At 30.5% G+C, this 19,299-nt stretch overlaps 2 protein-coding genes across 3 annotated transcripts; one reads left to right on the top strand and one right to left on the bottom strand.

Moving 5' to 3' along the window:
- Nucleotides 1-5: 5 nt before the first annotated feature.
- Nucleotides 6-6,438, bottom strand: LOC133682845 (uncharacterized). 2 transcript variants are annotated; one of them, XR_009836729.1, is made up of 10 exons: nt 6,264-6,438; nt 5,840-5,930; nt 5,449-5,528; nt 4,904-5,006; nt 4,622-4,778; nt 4,278-4,406; nt 4,027-4,113; nt 3,169-3,213; nt 350-606; nt 6-232 (listed from the first exon to the last, which is right to left on the bottom strand). XR_009836729.1 is itself a non-coding variant. In XM_062106381.1 (9 exons), exons 1-9 carry the CDS (start codon nt 6,388-6,390, stop codon nt 466-468), a joined length of 960 nt encoding a protein of 319 aa, XP_061962365.1. In that variant the 5' UTR covers nt 6,391-6,438; the 3' UTR covers nt 6-465. The 2 variants fall into 2 exon arrangements, 1 of the variants encoding a protein (XP_061962365.1); XM_062106381.1 differs by having other exon boundaries at nt 6-606.
- Nucleotides 6,439-16,848: 10,410 nt separating this feature from the next.
- Nucleotides 16,849-17,967, top strand: LOC133682868 (photosystem I reaction center subunit XI, chloroplastic). The gene is made up of 2 exons (XM_062106411.1): nt 16,849-17,114; nt 17,330-17,967. Exons 1-2 carry the CDS (start codon nt 16,956-16,958, stop codon nt 17,819-17,821), a joined length of 651 nt encoding a protein of 216 aa, XP_061962395.1. The 5' UTR covers nt 16,849-16,955; the 3' UTR covers nt 17,822-17,967.
- The last annotated feature ends 1,332 nt before the right edge of the window (nt 17,968-19,299 follow it).

Raw genomic sequence — 19,299 nt, 5'->3', positions numbered from 1 at the left:
ATGGATGATTGAAAGATGGCAAGCCTGTAAACCTCAATTCATAAACAAAATATTTCTGTAAAGGTTTATTCAAGAGATTACATGCATTAAGTTGTAAATCGAACACATTGTCAGTTGTCTCCATAGCAGGGGAGCGAGATTTACATCAGCAAGGTGGAGAATGCATTGAGCTTGACACACTGGACTCCTCACCAGCATAACGCAAAATACAAAAACAAATCAACTGTAACATCTGCGAGAAAATCACATAATTAAGGTCATAGGAGATGGGGTGATAGCATCACGTCTTGCATTTCTTGTGCTTTCAATTCTAGGAAAAAAAAAAAAAAGCTGGATGTAATTTACATACATTAGAAGCCATGGATTCTTGTTTCTGTAAGGTGCGAGTGAACTTCACATGGAACATGATTCATCCATGGGGTCCTGGCATAATGCGGAGCCTTTTTTTTTTCATGCCAGTAGTGATCATTCTGCACTATTTTCATGTATTCGACTGAAGTGCACAAGAAATTCTATGTTACCCTCAGCACCCTTTAGAGGAGACTCAATCCAACCATTGCTGCGGAATCCAAAGCCCTCCACGCCTTTTGTTATCCTCTCTAGAACCTACACATTAGAAGCAAATTCATTCCACATTTTTGCTTAGCACTATCATGTAATTTCTACTCTTGTTCATTTTGTGAATTATCTCAATTGTCCAGTGAGTCTAGAAGCAAATTTATTACATTTTTGGCCTTATAATTCATAAATAATATCATATAAGACATTACTCCAACAAATACATTCTGCCAGCTTTTGCCATATATATATATATACTAGGCAACCCGTGCTCCGCCTGAGATTAGATAAAAAAAATTGAAGACAAAAATGATGTTCGGTTGGCAAAAACACATTTTAAAAAAGTTAAAAAAAAAAACAATGATAAATGATGAAAACAAAATAATAATAATAATAATATCAACCTATGTACACCCATTAAGCTCGTGACCTGTCATTTGATAAGTAATAAACTTGGAAAAACCTTGAAACTTAATTTTTAACTAACCAAATGTTGAATGACTAAATTAAAAAAATAAATCAAATATACAAAAGGAAAAAAATAGTAATTATAAGTTAAAAGACAACCCAAGGCTACTTAGGCCAACCCGCCTAACCTACAAATCAAGTTATAAGATCAAGATATCCTAATAAAAAGTAAAATGAAAAATAAATAACGATACCTATTTTTTTTTAAAAAAACAATGTTAAATGTTGAATCATGAGATGAAAAGGATTAGAAATAAAACAATTATAGGCAAAAAAAAAATCTTGAACTTACCTAGGTTAACTTGCCAAACTCATGGGTCAGGTTATGAAATCAAGATAACTTCATAGAGAAAGGAAAACAAAGAAAATCATGAAATCCAATTTAAAAAAAAAAACCAATGTCGAATAATGACATGGAACAACAATAAATAAATAAAAAAATGATATCAACTCTTGTTAGCTTATAAAACCTATGTTATATGATCAGAAGTATCAAATATGAAAAATAAACCAGGAAAATCAATTCCCAATAAATTAAATATTAAAAGATAAAATAAAATGAAAACAATAACACAAAAGGGTCCAAAAAAAAATTAGTTATTAAAAAGGGAAAAAAAAGCGTTACCTAGTTTAACCCGTTAAACCCACATATTAGGTCATGAGACCGGGATAACTCTATATTAAAAAAATAAAGAAAACCATGAAGCCTTATTTTTAAAAATACCATCGTTGAGTAATGAGACCAAAAATAATAAAAAAAAATTACAGGAACCATGCCAACTTATAAAACCTGTGATTCGGGCTATTTGATTGGAGACACTAAATCTAAAAAAACCACAATTCTCAAACTTAAAAAAATCAAAATGGTGAAATTAAAAAAAAATCACCAAAAAAATTCAAATGAAATATTATAAATTATAAGAACAACGGAAAACTTTGAAAGAAAAAAAATGAAAAGAAAAATAAATTCCACAAAATAATTAAAAGACAAAACCACTAAAAGAATAAGGATCAAATTTAAAAACAAATTAACAAATTAAAAATCTTGATTAATAATAAAATTGAAAACAATTGAAAGTTTATGAAAAAAAATGAAGGAAAAAAAAAGAACCAGAGTTAAATTTAACAAATTAAAAAAATAAAAATACTAGATTGAAGGATGCAATTTTTTTTTTTAAAAACTCACAAAAGGATCAAGGATAAAAATTAACAAATTAAAAGAATGAATACTGATACACAAATATACCCAACCAAGGGGATTATCCTGAAATTTTAAATGCCAAGCATGAATCTCAAGGGAGGTGAGAGAAAAATAAAGCATCTCCAGCGACAATCCATCCATAAAAAAAAGCAACATGCGTTGCCTAGATGGAAGAGGATGTTGTGAGGAATCCAATGACATGATTGGAGAATTTTTTGACCGTTATATGAAGGTGCCGCCCCGCCGAAGCATGAAGGTGCTGCCCCGCCGAAGCATGGTGACCTCTCCCATGTGCCTGACAACTTCTGTTTTATTTCTTTTATTTTTTAATCACTTTAAAAGACCAATCTACCCCTCAACTAATCTGCTTATAACTAAAAACACTCACATAAAAACACAAAATTGCCCCTAAACCAAGCTTTAATAAATTCTAAAATAAATGTTAATTTCGTGATTTCACTGTGCTAAGAGTAATGAAAATCCACAAATTCCCCCCAAAAAAAGCATAATTAATTCTTACATAAAGGATAAGGTAGTAATTAAACTGTAAAAAAAAAACATGAAATCTCAAAAAAGCCTTTGGCAACCAAATATGCAAGTGTTTTCTTTCAAGGATAGTGAAGGTTTTTCATTGCTCAAAAATAAAAAAAGAAGATAAAAATATGTTTGTATCCCTATCAAAAATAAAAATGACAAATGGATTACATGGAAAAGACTATATTACCCAAAAGACCTAATTTGAGGAAAGGCAAAAACATCATTTTACTATTCCAATCCATGGTAAATTCTCTCTTGTGCTCCAGTAGATATCTCACACCCTATATATTTTTGGTAATATATATATATATATATATATATATATATATATATATATTGTGAATTAAAAATCTGGAGAATCATGTTGCGAAAAAAGATTCAGAGATGGCCTGGGGGATGCATACCTCTTGGTGGACTTGGGAATCTCTTACTATCCCGCCACTTCCTACCTGAGAAGGGACTATGAATTATTTATTCTGGAGATGATAATTAAACTGTGTTCCCCAAGGAAGAACAAAGGCTAACTTGCAAAATACAATGAAAAGACCATTTGTATCAACTCAAGCCTAAGAAAAAGGCACACTACGAGTCCACATATAGCCAGCCATTCGTAAAAGAAACTAAAGTTATTGGAAAGTGTTTTTCAAACATTAAACGGCCAGCTCATTTTATATCATGTACACTACTAGTACTACTAACCGATGTAGACCGGCAGTAATGACATACAAAAAACTGAAAAAGAAAAAAAATTAGGATAAGCTACTACTCCACCACCAAGGCATGTTTAATACTTTCTTCCACTCAAGTCGGCTGTAATGTTTATTACATTATGTGGCAAATTCTAGTAAAAAAATAAAAGAAAAAAAAAGTGCATAAATTGGGCTATGCAAAAGGCTGTTATTCTAATGCTCTTGCTTGATTGGAATTTGAAATCTTAAGCCAACGCCTAAACTTTTCAACTTTATTGTAAATGGTTCTGCATGAAAAAATAATCAGATTTAACTACTTTGAAACATCTTTCTTTAGCCATAATTGAATGGTGAAGACAATCATAAACAAAGGTAAACCTAAAGAAGTCTTTACAAGTATTTTTTTTGAGAAAAAAGGTAAACCTAAAGCATTATTACCAAAAAATTAGAAAGGTTTTCTTTCAAGTTTTGTGTAGACACACTTCATAGATTCAATTTTCAACAATAATCTGGATTACAATTGGATAGCAGTTAAAATTTAAAGACAGGAATATTAAAATTCTACTTTCTTACTTGAGATCTGCGAGCTTCAAATTGAGGTTTAACCAGGGTCACTAACGTTGCCTCTTCCTTCATGACATTGACTACAGCAGGCATGACCTGCAAAAATAACTAAAGTTTTTGAAGCACCACAAAAAGGTATAACACAACCTTGGACTAAAGAGGCCTCTCCCATGAAAGGAGAAAAAGGAGTAGCTGAATGAAACAGTAAAAAAATCTGTAAATATAGCAAGAAACTATTTTACCAATGTTTGAAGGCTTACCAGGAGAATAGAGATGAATGAGAGGTCCAGAGTCACCAAATCAACTTTTTGGGGGAGTTCAGAGAGGTATCTTAAGTTTGTTCTTTCTATCACACAAACACGTTCATCTCGACGTATCTTGTCTGCCACCTGATGTGGAAGTCACTGTAAATATTTATCAACAGCCACTAAGAAACCACCACCAAGACTTTGGTGTCTAAAGGTTGCATACACCATCATTTATAGAGCAACAAAAGTCATGATCTTACTAGTAAGAGTTTCCTGTTTAACAGTCAGCTACACCATCATTTCTATAACAAAAGTCGATTTAAATTTGCTATAATAAAAAATAAAGATTTACATACCTGTCCATAACCTACATCAACTCCATAAACAAATGATGCACCATACTGAAGCAAGCAATCAGTAAATCCTCCAGTGGACAATCCTGAATCCAGAGCTACTTTTCCAGCTACATCAACATCCAGTTGTTCAATGGCAGCTTCTAGTTTATATCCTGCCCTGGATTAGCAAACCAAAAAGTAAAGTTCAACACTTCAAGCCTCACAACCCTGACCAAATTTACTGCAGACTGGAATTTCATGTATTCAAATTGCATTACGAGTTGTTTCAGGGGGGGTAATCACCTACATACATATTTTGGAACTTCAGCAATTATCTCAACAACAGATTTCTCAGACACAGGTGTGCCAGCTTTGTTCGCCACCTTTCCATCCACAAATACTTTACCTACACCAAAACATATCAAACTATTAAACTCAAACTCCCAACATCAACTATGCTTAATATTACGACGATGAATGAAAATACAAAGCAGGCTATCTCACAGACATGACACTGTTACATAGTAGTATATGAACAAACTCAGCTATTAAGCAACACAAATTGCCATGCTCATACAGAGGAAACTAGTAATGTGCATCAATAACAACACTTTGCGGCAGGCTTACATTAGCTAAAATCCATACCAGGTATTTGTTTCCCATAATATTCATGGGAGAAAAACTGGATTTATAACCTCTTCCTTGTCAAAGTAACTAAATCATAGGGCTAGAGAATGTTGATAATACAATTAAGTTATTTCACCAGTTATTGAAAAAGGTTATTCGATTGCTTAGATTGCAGCGGACTAAAAACTTGAGGTGATCACCAATTCAAGAATATGGCTAACCTTGTAAAATCCATGATTGTATAAATGTTCGGCTGTATTGCTGGAACCTTTCAAGACATATTTCATCCAGCCTCCGTTTCCTGAAATTGTCAAAAGTAAAAAAGTGAAACAATGAAAAGAATATATAAAAGAGCTTTTGAGACAAGTTCCGACACCAATTGCACAACTTACTGTCCTTTCTTGATTCCTGAATACATGGTGTTTAAATTAGAAAAAATCGTAGTTTAATGCTATTTCCTGTTTCTTATAAGCACTTAATATGGTGGATAAAAGCATGAATAAAATTAACAAGCTGAGCAAGCAAGCGAAAGCAATGGGAAGTAATCATGGAAATGTGTGTATGGTAAAACATGGGAAACACAATGAGAAGAGGAAGGATAGCTTAGCTTACTTTTTAGGTAGTTGAAGCTTTCCAGCCTTAGCAGGAGCAGCAGCAAAGCTTCTAATTGGACTACAGTGCATTTCTGGTTTGACCCATCTAACTGAAAGTTCGAGAAAGGAAATAACAACAACAATAATGATAATGCATGTTAAGAAGCTGCAGCTCAGAAATGAACAAGTCTGTTATTTTAGTTTTCTTTTCATCTATTAGCAAAATCAATTTGAAGAAAATCAAACACCCGCCCCATAAATAATAATAATACTAATAATAATCATCATCATGAAAAGAAAAACTCCCTTAAAGACTAATGGGTCATCGTGATAAAAGAAAAACTCCCTTTCTTATGATGTTAATTTATGAAGCCTCCAAGTGTTTGTGAAAATTACTGACTGCATGGAAAGATGCATGGGGAAAGAGGGAAAGAGAAGAAAACCTGGAGGAAGATTAGAAGCGTAGTAATGGTGGCAGTGGTAGGATCTGGATAAGAGAAGCAAGCTTGAATTTTCAGTACTACAGGCGGAGCGTGAGAAAATAATGGGAAGCTTAAGATACTGCGCCATTTTTTGCCTTCGCTGCTCCTGTCTAGCTCCAGCCGCACTCCAATATCTACGTCCTATTTTATAGTCAGAGATGACATGTCGTAAATATTTATAAACGACGTGTAGCCTTGTAGGTAGTTTTTAAAAACCGAATAAAATCGCAAAATCCGCTTTCAATTCTCTAGGGATTCGTCTGCTTAAAATATGGCAAGCAAATCCAAATTATCCGACTTTAACTAATTTTGGGTCAAATTAGATACTATAAATATTATAAATAAATTGATTTTTCAAAAAATATCTTTACAATTAATTATCAAATATATTAAAAAAAAAATACTTGAAAAGAGGAATAGTTACATTAAAAAAAAAGATTATTCATTGCATATGAATAGCATATCTTGATTATCAAATTTTTTTTATTTATAATTTTATTATCTCGAGTCATATTGATATGTTTTATATATTAATATTTTTTTATTTGTATTTTTATGCACATGAAAAACATTGAGGAATATTTCAATAATGAATTAAAACTTGATTTTTTCAAAACACAACTTTATTGATAGTTAAAAATAAATAAATAAAGAATGATAAAATTTAAGAAAAAAAAAGACTCCAATTTCAATGATGAAATAAAGATTGAATTTTTCAAAACACAACTTTATTGATAGTTAAAAATAAATAAATAAATAAATAATGATAAAATTTAAGAAAAGAAAAGACTCCAATTGGATATTATCACCAAATACTTCAATTTACTCCCTAAAGTTTTAGTTTACCTATTTATTTAGTATCTTTTGTTTTAGAATTTCACATTTCACTCCAAAACTTAAACTTTTTTTTATATTTAAGCCCATGTATGTTAAGAGAGAAGAGAGAACAACATTAAAAAAATATCATGGAGAGAAAGTGCATGGATGACGACATTCTACCTATTAAAAAAACTTATCTTAATGTCAATGGATTTGTCTTTTTAAGAAGAGTTTAATGGAGATGGTGTTGTCTTTTAATCATGCTTGAAAAAGTAAATTGAGGTCCTTAAAGTTTTTCATTTATTTATTTATTGTTTTTTTTATAAAGATTAGAGGCTGTTTATGGGTTTAAAATGACTTTATCAAGGTTTCTAGGTTTTTTTTTTTATGTTTTCAAGTGAAAACAAATTGAAAACATATTTTTAATATCCAAAAACTTGATGTGATTTTTCTGTTATTGGTGGTGATCTAAGATTAGTGCAAAAGATAATAAGTTAATCTATTATAAAAGACGACTTGTTGTTCATTAAAAAAACAAGTGTAAATAATAAATCATCCACTTCTTTAAAAAAACAAAAAGAAAAAAAGAAAAATAACTAAATGCGTAGTCTTGGCTTGCGGGTCATAACATCTCACTATTTTTAGCTTTTTATTAATTTTTTATTTAAATTTTAATTAATACATTCTCCCTTATTTTTTATGTTATTTATTTTACATTATTTTTTATTTAAATCTCAATTAATACATTTTATATTCTTCTTTAAATAGTTTTGTTCACTTTTTATTAAAATAGTAATTAATCTTTTAATTTATTTTTGTTTCGTAATGCTTTAAAGAGAATATTGTGATTTATTTTTAAATTTTTCCTTCTATATTTTATATAAATAAATTGTGTTTACGTGATATATTTATAAAAATAAAAATTGTTTGATTTTAGTGACAAGGATTAACTTTTAAGGTGAAATAAATAACACATAAAATAAAAAGGGCATTAAAGTTAAATATTAGCATGTACATTTTTCTTTACTTTCTTGAGAATTTCAACAACAACCCAATTCTTTTATTTGCTTAACAACATTTAATGATCCAATCTAACATGAAAACCCACCTAATATCACTGATTCGAAAAACTTAAAGGTTTCTCATTTTCATTTCTTTTTTTCATTTAATTTGATTTCTTTATTTGTTTGATTAATCAATCAATTATTGCTAATAATAATAATAAGAAGAAGAAGAAGAAGAAGAAGAAGAAGAAAAAGGAGAAGGAAGAGAAAGAGAACAAAAAAGAAAAGTAAGAAGAAGAGTTAGAGAGAGGACTGACTCGATTGTCGATATTATAGAACTTGTTTTTGTTGTAATCTATACGTATCAATTGTAGAGTTTATGGTGGAACAACTTGTCAATCATCATTATCACTAACTTCTACATCTTATTTGACATAGCATCCATGCTATTGACTTCATCCTCTCCCTCTCTCTTTAAAATAGAATTTCAATTAAAATGGGTATTTTTGAAATGTTATTTTCAAATAAAAGGTTATTGTAGCAAATTAGAGTCTTTTATGATTTACTTTTACTTTTTTTTTTTAAGAATTGAATTCCATTTAGAATTTAAATCAATATCCTTAAAAGAGTTTCAAATATAAAAATTCATTTAACCCTTATAAAATGAATTCACTTCAGAGGATTCCAAATAAGTTGTAAGTTTCAATTCAGAGGACTCTAAACAAGTTGTAAGTAAATGTTTTCATTGTGTAGACTTAATGATAACACAACATTCTTATTTATCTAAGGATCGTTGTCTCTTTATTTTGGTAAATGTCCAACACAACTCTCTTTTTTTACTTTTTCTTCTCTTTTCTTTTTCCTTCTCTACATCCTTTTATTTTTATTTTTCTTTAGTTTCTTTTTATAGATCTAGATTTTTTTAAATAAAGATATAATTTTTTATTTATTTATATTACATCATAAGTATGTTTTATAGGTGAATCTAGATTTTTGTCTAGATCTAAATGTTTATGGGATTTTATTTTTCTCTTTCTTTTGCCTTATTTTTTTTAGAGTCTACTTCCATGCATATTAGATTTTTTCCTTTTTGAATAAAGATTTGGTGTTTATATCTGATTAGTTAAAATATTTTGATATTGATTGATGGATAAGTGATATAGCCTAAATTAAATAGATTAGGATTCATAGGACACACAAAGATAAAATTCACAAAATAGACTAAACAAGAACCCTAACCACATTACTATTTTTTGAATAAAATTCTTCTGCAAATATCTACCTTAACTAGAAAGAAAAAATGAACTATAGAAAAATAAGAAAATTAAAAGCCAAAATTTAAAATTAAATAAGAAAAAAAATAAAACTAAAAAATAATATATTTTAGGCCTAATTTGATGACCTGACATCGAATAGTTATAACCAATCAATCCATTATAAAACAAGGTTTGTAAAATCTCCTGGAAATATTTAAACTCAATTCAATGGCAAGATAAAAAAACACCAATTTTTATTAAAAATGTCATTTGACATAACCAAACCTCTTATTGGGCTTGGAGTTGCTCACTTGATCCATATATAAGTCTATTAGATTTGTATGTGGTCTAATTGTAATAAATTCATATTCAACTATTCAAATCCTTTAAAACCTTTTATATTAGTCTCTTAGGATTGGAGACAACTTTTCATCGAGTTCTAACCATCCATTAAACATCAGAATAAATGCTATATATTAAAGATGTTAAAGGTCTTTAGATATATAAGAAGACAAAGTTTGCAGGCATTGTCATTGATCTTTTGCAATATTTTATAAAGACTAATCTTTTTTTTTAATCTTTTTACACTATGTCACATGAAACCAAACATGAGTAAAAATTACCCATTCTAAGTCATCAACCTCAAAAGTGACCTTCTTACATTGGTTGTTTACTTGGGTTTTGTATTTAGTATGACTGTAAAAAATCATATGCTTGACCTGACCATGCACTTCATAAAGATAATATATCATGTCTTTAACTTGGACACTCAAAATCCCAACATGAATAATAGGTTCCAACTCAAGTATACTTTATGGATTTTGGCCACATAAAAAAAAACTCAGCTAAGTGGTTTGTTTTTTGGATATATTATTAGCAAACTCATCTTTTGACAAGGTAAGATCTTATTTATATGGTTTGTTTCTTGCTAAAATCTGTAGCAGATTCCTTAATCTTTAATTCACCACTTCTTCATGTTTATTTGTTTGAGGATAATAGACATTGATAAAATCCAATTAAGTTCTCAACTTATTTCATAAACTCTTCTAGAAGTTGCTTATAAACTTGGTATCCTGGTTCTAAGTAATGGACCTCAAACCCCATACAAATGAACCACCTTTTTAAAGTAAAAATATACAATTTATGTAGCATCCATGATCTTTCTAAAAGCAAGAAAATAGATTATCTTAGAGAACTTGTTCAATATCACCAAAATAGATTCCTAAACATGTTGGATACAAGGGAAACCTAAGATGAAATCTATACTAAAATCTAACTAATGAGCATCTAGTATGGACAAAAAGTGGGCAAACCAACATTAATGAGAGAACCCTCAGACCACTCATATGTGATACACCTATTCATAAATTTTAACAATTGACTCATACATCTCAGGCTAATAATAATTAGATGATAATAAGGCCAACATCTTATTAGGATCGAAGTGACCATTCTAATATAACTCACAAATAATATACTCCATAAAGGAATAACTAAGAATACTCAATTATATAACACAAAACAAGTAACTATGAACAAACATATAATCACCTCGCTTATCACTAGTAGATAACTTAAAAAAAATATATCTAAAGGATATATCTTTTAGGTACAAGTTATGAAAAGTATTAAAACCTACAATATAGGGATACATGGTGTTAGGGAGAATAGGAGCCTATTTAGTGTATCATCTACCTTGTTAAAGTTGTTATATTGGTTCTTAAAGGAAAATGTGAACTCTTGTAGATAGGACATCCTTTTCATATATTGATGACTCAACTTATTATGCCTATTGATGTACTTCAAGGCCTCATGATTTATAATTAGTATGAACTCTTTATGTAACAAGAAGGGTCGCTAATATTTTAATGACTCAATAATGACATAGAACTTTACATGGAGTTGTTTTTTTTGGAACTTGTTAGATTCTCACTGAAAAATACCTTGAGATGGTCTTCTTGTCTAAGAAAACCATCAATCTTTAAACCTGAAGCATTATAATTCAAATCAAATAACCTATTAAAGTTTGGAAGAGTTAGGACAAGATCAATAATCTTTTGTTTCACTAATTAAAAATTGGCTTCCACTTCTTCTATTAATAAGAAAGTATGTCCTTTAAAACAATTTATAATGTGTAATTAAAAAAACTAAAATTATGAATGAATTGCCTATAAAAATAGGCTAACTCGTGAAAACTCTTAACATCATGAATGTTTTTAAAAATGGGACACTACAAAATAGCTTCCACCTTGGCTTGATCAACATGCACACAATTAACAAAAACAATAAAACCTAAAAAAATGATGGTATTAGTAAAGAACATGCATTTCTTGTCATTTATAAATAGTTGCTTATGCCTTAATATATCAAAAAATAGCTTATTGATGCTTTAAATATAATCCAATGATGGGCTATAAATCAAAATATCATCAAAGTAAACCACCATAAATCTGCCCATTAATGGCCCTCAACACATGATGTATGAATCAAATGTAGATACACAATGTATTAGATAGTCTAAATGACATCACCATCTACTCATTAACCAATACTGCATCTTCAACGCCATCTTTTACTCATCCTCTAGCTTAATCTGAATATAGTGGTAACCGTTTTTAAGGTTAGTTTTAGAGAAGACCTTAAAACTAACTAGCTAATCTAACATGTCATCCAATTATGGTATAAGGTACATATACTTCATAGTGATTTAGTAGATGGGTTTACTATCTATATGTCTATACTATATGACATTTTCTTTCGATACCAGAAGAACTAGGACTATGCAAGGACTTATACTTTCCTTAATATACCCTTTCTCTAACAACTCTATCACCTAACACTGCAACTCTTTAGAATCGAGTCTTTATACATTAATTTAAAAACCACTATTTCATTATCTACCTCTTTTAAAAATCAAGATATGGTTAACTAACTCCTTTTCTTATTTAGCTCAACCACAAAAACTACCCCCTCTTTTCTAGGCATTAATACTATACATTTTCTTTTGATGTTGAGGGTGTATGCGTTGCATTACCTATCATGCATTACACTTTTACCATACTACTGTGACTGGTCTAACAATAGATGACATACATCTATAGATATTACATCACACTAATCATTACCAAGATACGTATGGCTTAAGAAAAAAAAACCAATCATCATTATCTACAATTACCTCACATCCTCTCTTGAACTAAATTAGTTTATTAGGTTTAAGGTGGATGTTTGTTTTGAGTAATAATTTTTTAACCGCCTTTTTCGATAACACATTTTCATAGTTGTCATTGTAAATGATTTTGTTGTATGTGTGTGTGTATTTTAAATCATGCACGTCATATGAAAGATGTTAATGCATAACAAATCTTAGCATGAATCATCTTTAGGAGTCAACAAATTTTTTTAGATGACTGAGGATGAACTGCCATAACATATAAAACCTCTTCATTATCTTGTCATCATAAAAATCTCTCTAATGACTTAACTCTTTTTCTCGGAGATCATCTTTTATTAATATATTCATGTTTGTATGACTCATTGACTTATAAAACTCATTGGTGAAGCTCCTGGTCACTACACTTGTAACATCTAATAATAGACCCAAAACCTTGAACTATAGTTTGCTAAAGAATGGGTTTAAAACGACTAGGTGACCATTAGTCATTGGTGCACACACCTCTAATACTCTAGTTTACTCGAGTGCCTTTATTAACTCATTTAACTTGTTGTTTATTTATGGTTAAAGCTATTTAAGCCTTCAAAATTATCCATAATGACTAAAAATAAAGTACATCATATAAGGATTACTATAATCCATTTAAGTATCGTGCTACCAACTACTCTTCTGTTTTTGACAATGTTATTTTTGATTATTAGTTGGTAGAACTCCTTGGTGTACTCGTCTAAAATTATCTCCCCTTGTCTCAATATATGGATTCATCAGTACAAGGTCTAAGTGAACTGAAAGGAAGAAAATAATCTTTTATCTTATTCTTTATTTCCTTCCAATTATAAATTTTAGGTTTTCCTCGTCTTTTATGAATTCTTTTTTACTATTCCTATTATAAAGAAGCTTACTCCTTTTAATATGATGGTGATCAACTCATATTCATCTATTCCAAATCTTTCTTGTACTAAGAACTTCATTTCCACTTCATATAACCAATCAATGGATCCCTTAACCTGTAGGATTCCTATAAACTCAAGAAGTTCTACCAAAAAACCTAAGTCTTTATGGTATTTAACTCAGTTATGAGGCTACCTTCTTCGCTTTAGCTTATAATATAGGTTCTCAAAATTGAATATGAAATTGTCATCTCTCATCTCAAGATCTTAAAGATCCCGATATTCTAAATGACAAGTTAATTCTATAACCTACCTTTATAAATCCTCAACCACTAGTTTGTGAATGTTTTATTTTTAAACAGAACCTCCCTTACAAAAAAAATGTTCCCTTCCACTATAACCAATTCTACTTTATGACCTTTAGCAATGGTTATTTAATAGCATATTTGAAAAACCATTAGGATCATTGGACTCTAATATTAATCTACACAACTTGAACTAATTAGACTAGGAATCAAAGGATATAAGAAGATAAAAATAAAAAAAAGGCTAAACAAAAACCCTAGCCATACTATTAATTTTCTTATAAAAATCTTCTACCAATATATACATCATAAAAAAGGTTTTACAATAGCTTAAATGATCTATCTTTGACATTAACTAGAAAGGGAAAAAGAATTCAAATCAAATAGGAAAGTTAAAAGCCAAAATCCAAAATTAAATATGAATAAACTAAAACTTAAAAAATAATTTCTTCTAAATGTAATTTGGAAGCCTTCCTAACTCAGCTAGTTATAACCAATTGATTCACTATAGAATAAAACTTGTAAAATCTTTTGGTAAAATTTAAGCATGATTCAATGGTCAAATCAAAAGTTATGTTTGTTTTTGTTAGATAGGTCATTTGACGAGACCAAACATCTTTTTTAGGCTTGGACTTATCCATTTGGTCTATAAATATGTTTTCTAGGCTTTTCACGTGGTCTAACTTCAACATATTCAAATCCTACTATTCATATCCTTTAAAACCCCTGACATCAATTGTTGCACCTTGGTGGACTTCGCGACAAGGGCTAAAATGTTTATCGTGTAAAATTAGAGGTCACCATATAGTAATTAGAGAAAACTAGGAATCTTAAAAATTAGCAATTATTCCAGAATTCAGGTAAGAGATTAGTTATTCCTAAAGGAAGAATGATGTTACCCTTACATTATCCTTTATTATGAAAGGTTATCTTTACCACGTATTTTCTCCTAAAATTATTATTTTTTGATTGCCATTAATTATCCTAGCTTTTTATTTTATTTTTATTTTTTGATTGTTTTATGAAAAAAATGATGTCTTTTTAGACACTTTTGAAAATGATATTAGGCCCTAAAAATATGAGACTCGTTAAAGATGTTAACGTTAAGTCCTAGAAAGAAATTATCATTGAAATTGCTAAAAATAAATGTAACCTGCATTTGATTTTAAAATTTAAACACCGATCTCTTTATAAGGAGATGCGTCAAAAATAACGCTTATCCCTAAAAAGAGAGGTTACGTCGAAATTGTTAATAACATGCATTAGACCCACGCGGATGACAAAAATTAAGTTTTGAACCTATATTGATGATGCGAGTTGGGCTTTGGACCCAACAATTAACTACATGAGCTTAATGGGATTTGGGCTTTGACCCATTTATTTTCGTTGGTTTTTTTTATATCATTATATTTTTACAATTTTTATATTTTTTGTTTTATTTTTTTTCATTAGATGAGAATATCACAACAAAAAAATATTCAAATTTTCACAGTGTAAAAAAAAATCAATATACATGAAATTTAAACACACAAACAACAAAAGTATTTATTCGGAGTTTGAAATTGACCTTGGGGTAGAAAACACCATAAATCACTGGAAAATACCGTCGGGCCACGTTGTGCGTGTGCAACCCACACATTACCTAGTTGACTAAAAATAAAACAAAATTAGGATTTTATGTATTAGCATTAAAATTTATTTTTTTCACACTTTAGTCCCTGCATGTTAAAAAAGTGAGAGAAAGCAACTGAAAATTAGGGAAGAGAGAGAAATGGCTTGATGGATCACATTTAAGCCATAAAAAAATTGATTGGCAAAAAAAATAAATTCTTAGTGTCAATAAATTCATGTTAGAGAGAGAAGTTCAAGAAAGATATTTTTTTTTCTTTAAAAAATGCTAGAGAAAGTAGAATGGGTCATATGAAGTTTTTTTAAATTTGGTTTGGATTTGGGTTTTTAAAGTGATTATAAGTGATTCAGGGTAAAAAATAAGTTTATTGATGCATTTTCTTGGGTGAAAATTAGTTGAAATATGAGTTTTGGATCCAACACTTGAACCCAACTCTTTGGCTATCAGTGGTAGTTGGAGAACAAAATAGAGATGACATATCGTCTACTTAGACAAACAAAATATTGTCAATAGTATTTTTTTTTAAAATTAGATGGACAAGTCCACACCTTTTTTTTAAAAAATATCACAAACCGATTTCACTGACCAAACTTCCATGCCTAGACACACTTATGCATTTTGCTTTTAGGCCAATACATGAACATGCCCTACTAAGCTCAACAATGCACGATCCATTTTGTAGGGAAACTTTGTCCAATCCCCTTCTATTTTCTTCTTTTCATTATTTGTTTTTAAAGATTTTCAAATAATATTATCAAGATTATATTTTTAGATTGTCTAATTATGCCATAACTTTTAAATACATTTATATTTTTTTTATGATAATATTAGTAATTATTTTAAAAATAATTATATATGAATTTAATATATAAATTTTTCAAATACTTTTTCAAGAAAACACAGTGAAAATAAAATATTTTTAGTTATTTTTTATTTAGTAAAATCAAAATATTAGTTAGATCCATAATGTATCAAAGGATTTTCAATCAGATTCTTCCCTTTAGTTTTAGCTAATAAATTAATAAGTAGTCACATGAAACTCAATAGATTTCTATTTTCCTAGAAATAAACATTAGATTTCCTAAGAACTTTGCCTCGCAATCATGTGGAACTGAATACTAAAAATTAAACCATGCAAAGAAACATAAAACATTTGTATCTTTTTTATATAGTTTGTTCTTGTGATTGGGGATCTTTTAGTAAATTCATTTCTCTATATGAAAAGAAGAAGAAGAAAGAAATCACTTGAGTGAACTTTTTTAAAGTTTGCCCTAACTTTTTCATTCATTATTTTTTTTTCTTTTCTTTTTCTAAAAAAGCAATCTCCTTAGCCTCACCATGTCAACACGTTTTGCAATTGTAGATAGGGCTATGGATAAGGTTACGAATGAAATCCCTCCAATGGACATTGAACAAGTTGACACCTCACCAATAACAGCCACAAGTTTGTAAGCAATAGATACTCTCTTAGCTTAACTCAAGAGAATCAGACACCTTCCTTCCTCGTGTTGCTCGCATATTTGGACACTCTGTACTCCAAGCTGTTTTAACAAAGGAAAAAAGAAGGCAGTCAAATGGCCACTACTGCTTCTCCAATGGCCAGCCAGCTCAAAAGCAGCCTTGCCTCATCTCTAGGAAGGAGGCTTGTCATCCCCAGAGGCATTTCTGGAGCTCCATTTAGAGTTTCGCCCAACAAGAGAAGCTTCACTGTCAAAGCCGTTCAAGCAGACAAGGTACGTAAGAAATATTCTTTTCTCCTGCCTGTCTTTTCTTGTTGACCATGTCTAGCTAGTACTGTTGTTGTTTAGATGCTCCGAGCACAACCAGTTAGTTACTGACCATGTACTTCTGTTATGTCAAAAGTTATAACTTGTAGTGGAAAATTGAAATGGATAGAAAGGGCTCGTGTGAAACCATAATAAGGACATCCTTTGTTCAAATCTTGCAGCCAAATTACCAAGTGATTCAACCAATCAATGGCGATCCCTTCATTGGAAGTCTTGAGACTCCCGTTACATCAAGCCCGCTGATTGCATGGTACCTGTCCAACCTGCCCGCCTACAGGACAGCAGTCAGTCCACTTCTCCGCGGAATCGAGGTGGGGCTGGCCCATGGCTTCCTCCTCGTAGGTCCATTTGTCAAGGCTGGTCCACTGAGGAACACAGAGTATGCAGGTGCTGCTGGATCTTTGGCTGCAGGTGGTCTGATCGTAATCCTAAGCATTTGCTTGACCATGTATGGAGCTGCATCCTTCGCTGAAGGAGAGCCATCTATTGCCCCAAGTCTAACCTTGACTGGAAGGAAGAAGGTGCCTGACCAGTTGCAAACTGCAGATGGCTGGGCCAAGTTCACTGGAGGATTCTTCTTTGGCGGGATTTCTGGTGTCACTTGGGCATTTTTCCTTCTCTATGTCATTAACCTTCCTTACTATGTTAAGTAGAGAAAATCTACATTTTCCTTTGTTTGTTGCAACTCTCTCTGTCAATGTATATTTACTTATTTGGGATAGTCATTTGCAAATGGAAACTGCAATATGTTTGTCTCGGTGAACATCAATGTATGATCAAGAAATTGGAATTGTTTGCTTGTTGCATGTATTTAACCATTTAAGCATTTGCTACGAACTCTACTACTACTACTCATGCACTCTCTTTTAAAAGCAACACGTTCGTTTACAAATTCCACCCACTGCGATCTTCAAGCTAGAGGGTCGTTTTCCTTTCACAAATTTTCTTCTCTTTTGGTTCTTGTTTCTCGTCAAAAATATGTGACAATATTGAGGTCATGAAATTAATGGGGATTTACATTTACACGAGGTAGAGAAAATGAAAAAGAATGCCAAAAGCAAGGGATTGTAGGAACCATGTTTTAACCCACCAAATCCGAACGCAAATTTCAGCTCAAACCTAACCCAACTGACCTCGATATTTTTAAAAAAGTTTGTCAGGATTTGTTTTTCTCTCTTTTCGTTCTTTCTGTCGTGACTTCCTCCACAAAGTACCAAGAATTTCAGTTTAAACTTAAGCTTTGATTTTGAGAAAGGTCGAAGTATTTAAGGGCTTGAATTAATATTTTATGGGGTTAGTTAATTTAAAACAAATTGATTAGATATCTAGAATTTCATGCTTTCAAGAACATATTATGTTTTTATAAAATTAACAGATTTGAGGATTGCTAAATTAGAATTTTGAAAATCTTGATCAACCAACCGACTAGGTGGTTTAAATTAGCTGATCGATTGACTTACGGTAGCAGTCAACTAGTTGATTAAACAATAGGAGTTAATTGAGTCTGTTAGGCTCGATTAATTTGGGTTATATTTGAAATCGATCATGTGAATCAACTCAGCTTTATAATTATATTTTGATATCTAAACTTAAAGCTTTTTAATCTTTCTGTGTTACTTTGCTTTGAGTTGTTTTTTTAATGTTTTCCGTATCCGTTATAGGTTGATGTTTTTTTTAACGATTTTCAATAGTCTCTGGTTTTGCATCCTCTTGTCTTTTGCTTTTGTTTTCTAGGTGAACAAAAAAATCTTTAATATACATGTAATATAAATAATATATGTATGTTAATTATATGATGAGTACAATTGATAAGTTCTTGAATGTTTATATATGTTGCTTTATTATATGAGTAATTATTTATTCTTAAATTTACACTCGTATTCTGTTGAATTAAATTCTATTTGATATGATGTTCGTTTGCTTAGATAATTATACAAATATCTATTATGTCTTAATATAGGACTTGTCAGTAACTCCACACTAATATAACGTAGTTAATCTATGTGTACATATTATTTTGTATACCTAGCGGGCAAGAGAGACACCTTCCTGTGGCGACTGATCCTCCTATAGTAGTCACTTTTGAGTGTCATCTGGTTATATACTGGTGTTATCTGATCTCTAACATGTA

This window comes from Populus nigra, chromosome 2, assembly GCF_951802175.1.
Source record: "Populus nigra chromosome 2, ddPopNigr1.1, whole genome shotgun sequence".
NCBI lineage: Eukaryota > Viridiplantae > Streptophyta > Magnoliopsida > Malpighiales > Salicaceae > Populus > Populus nigra.
The sequence above is the reverse complement of the archived record's forward strand: the minus strand, read 5'-3'. Positions and strand labels throughout refer to the sequence as shown.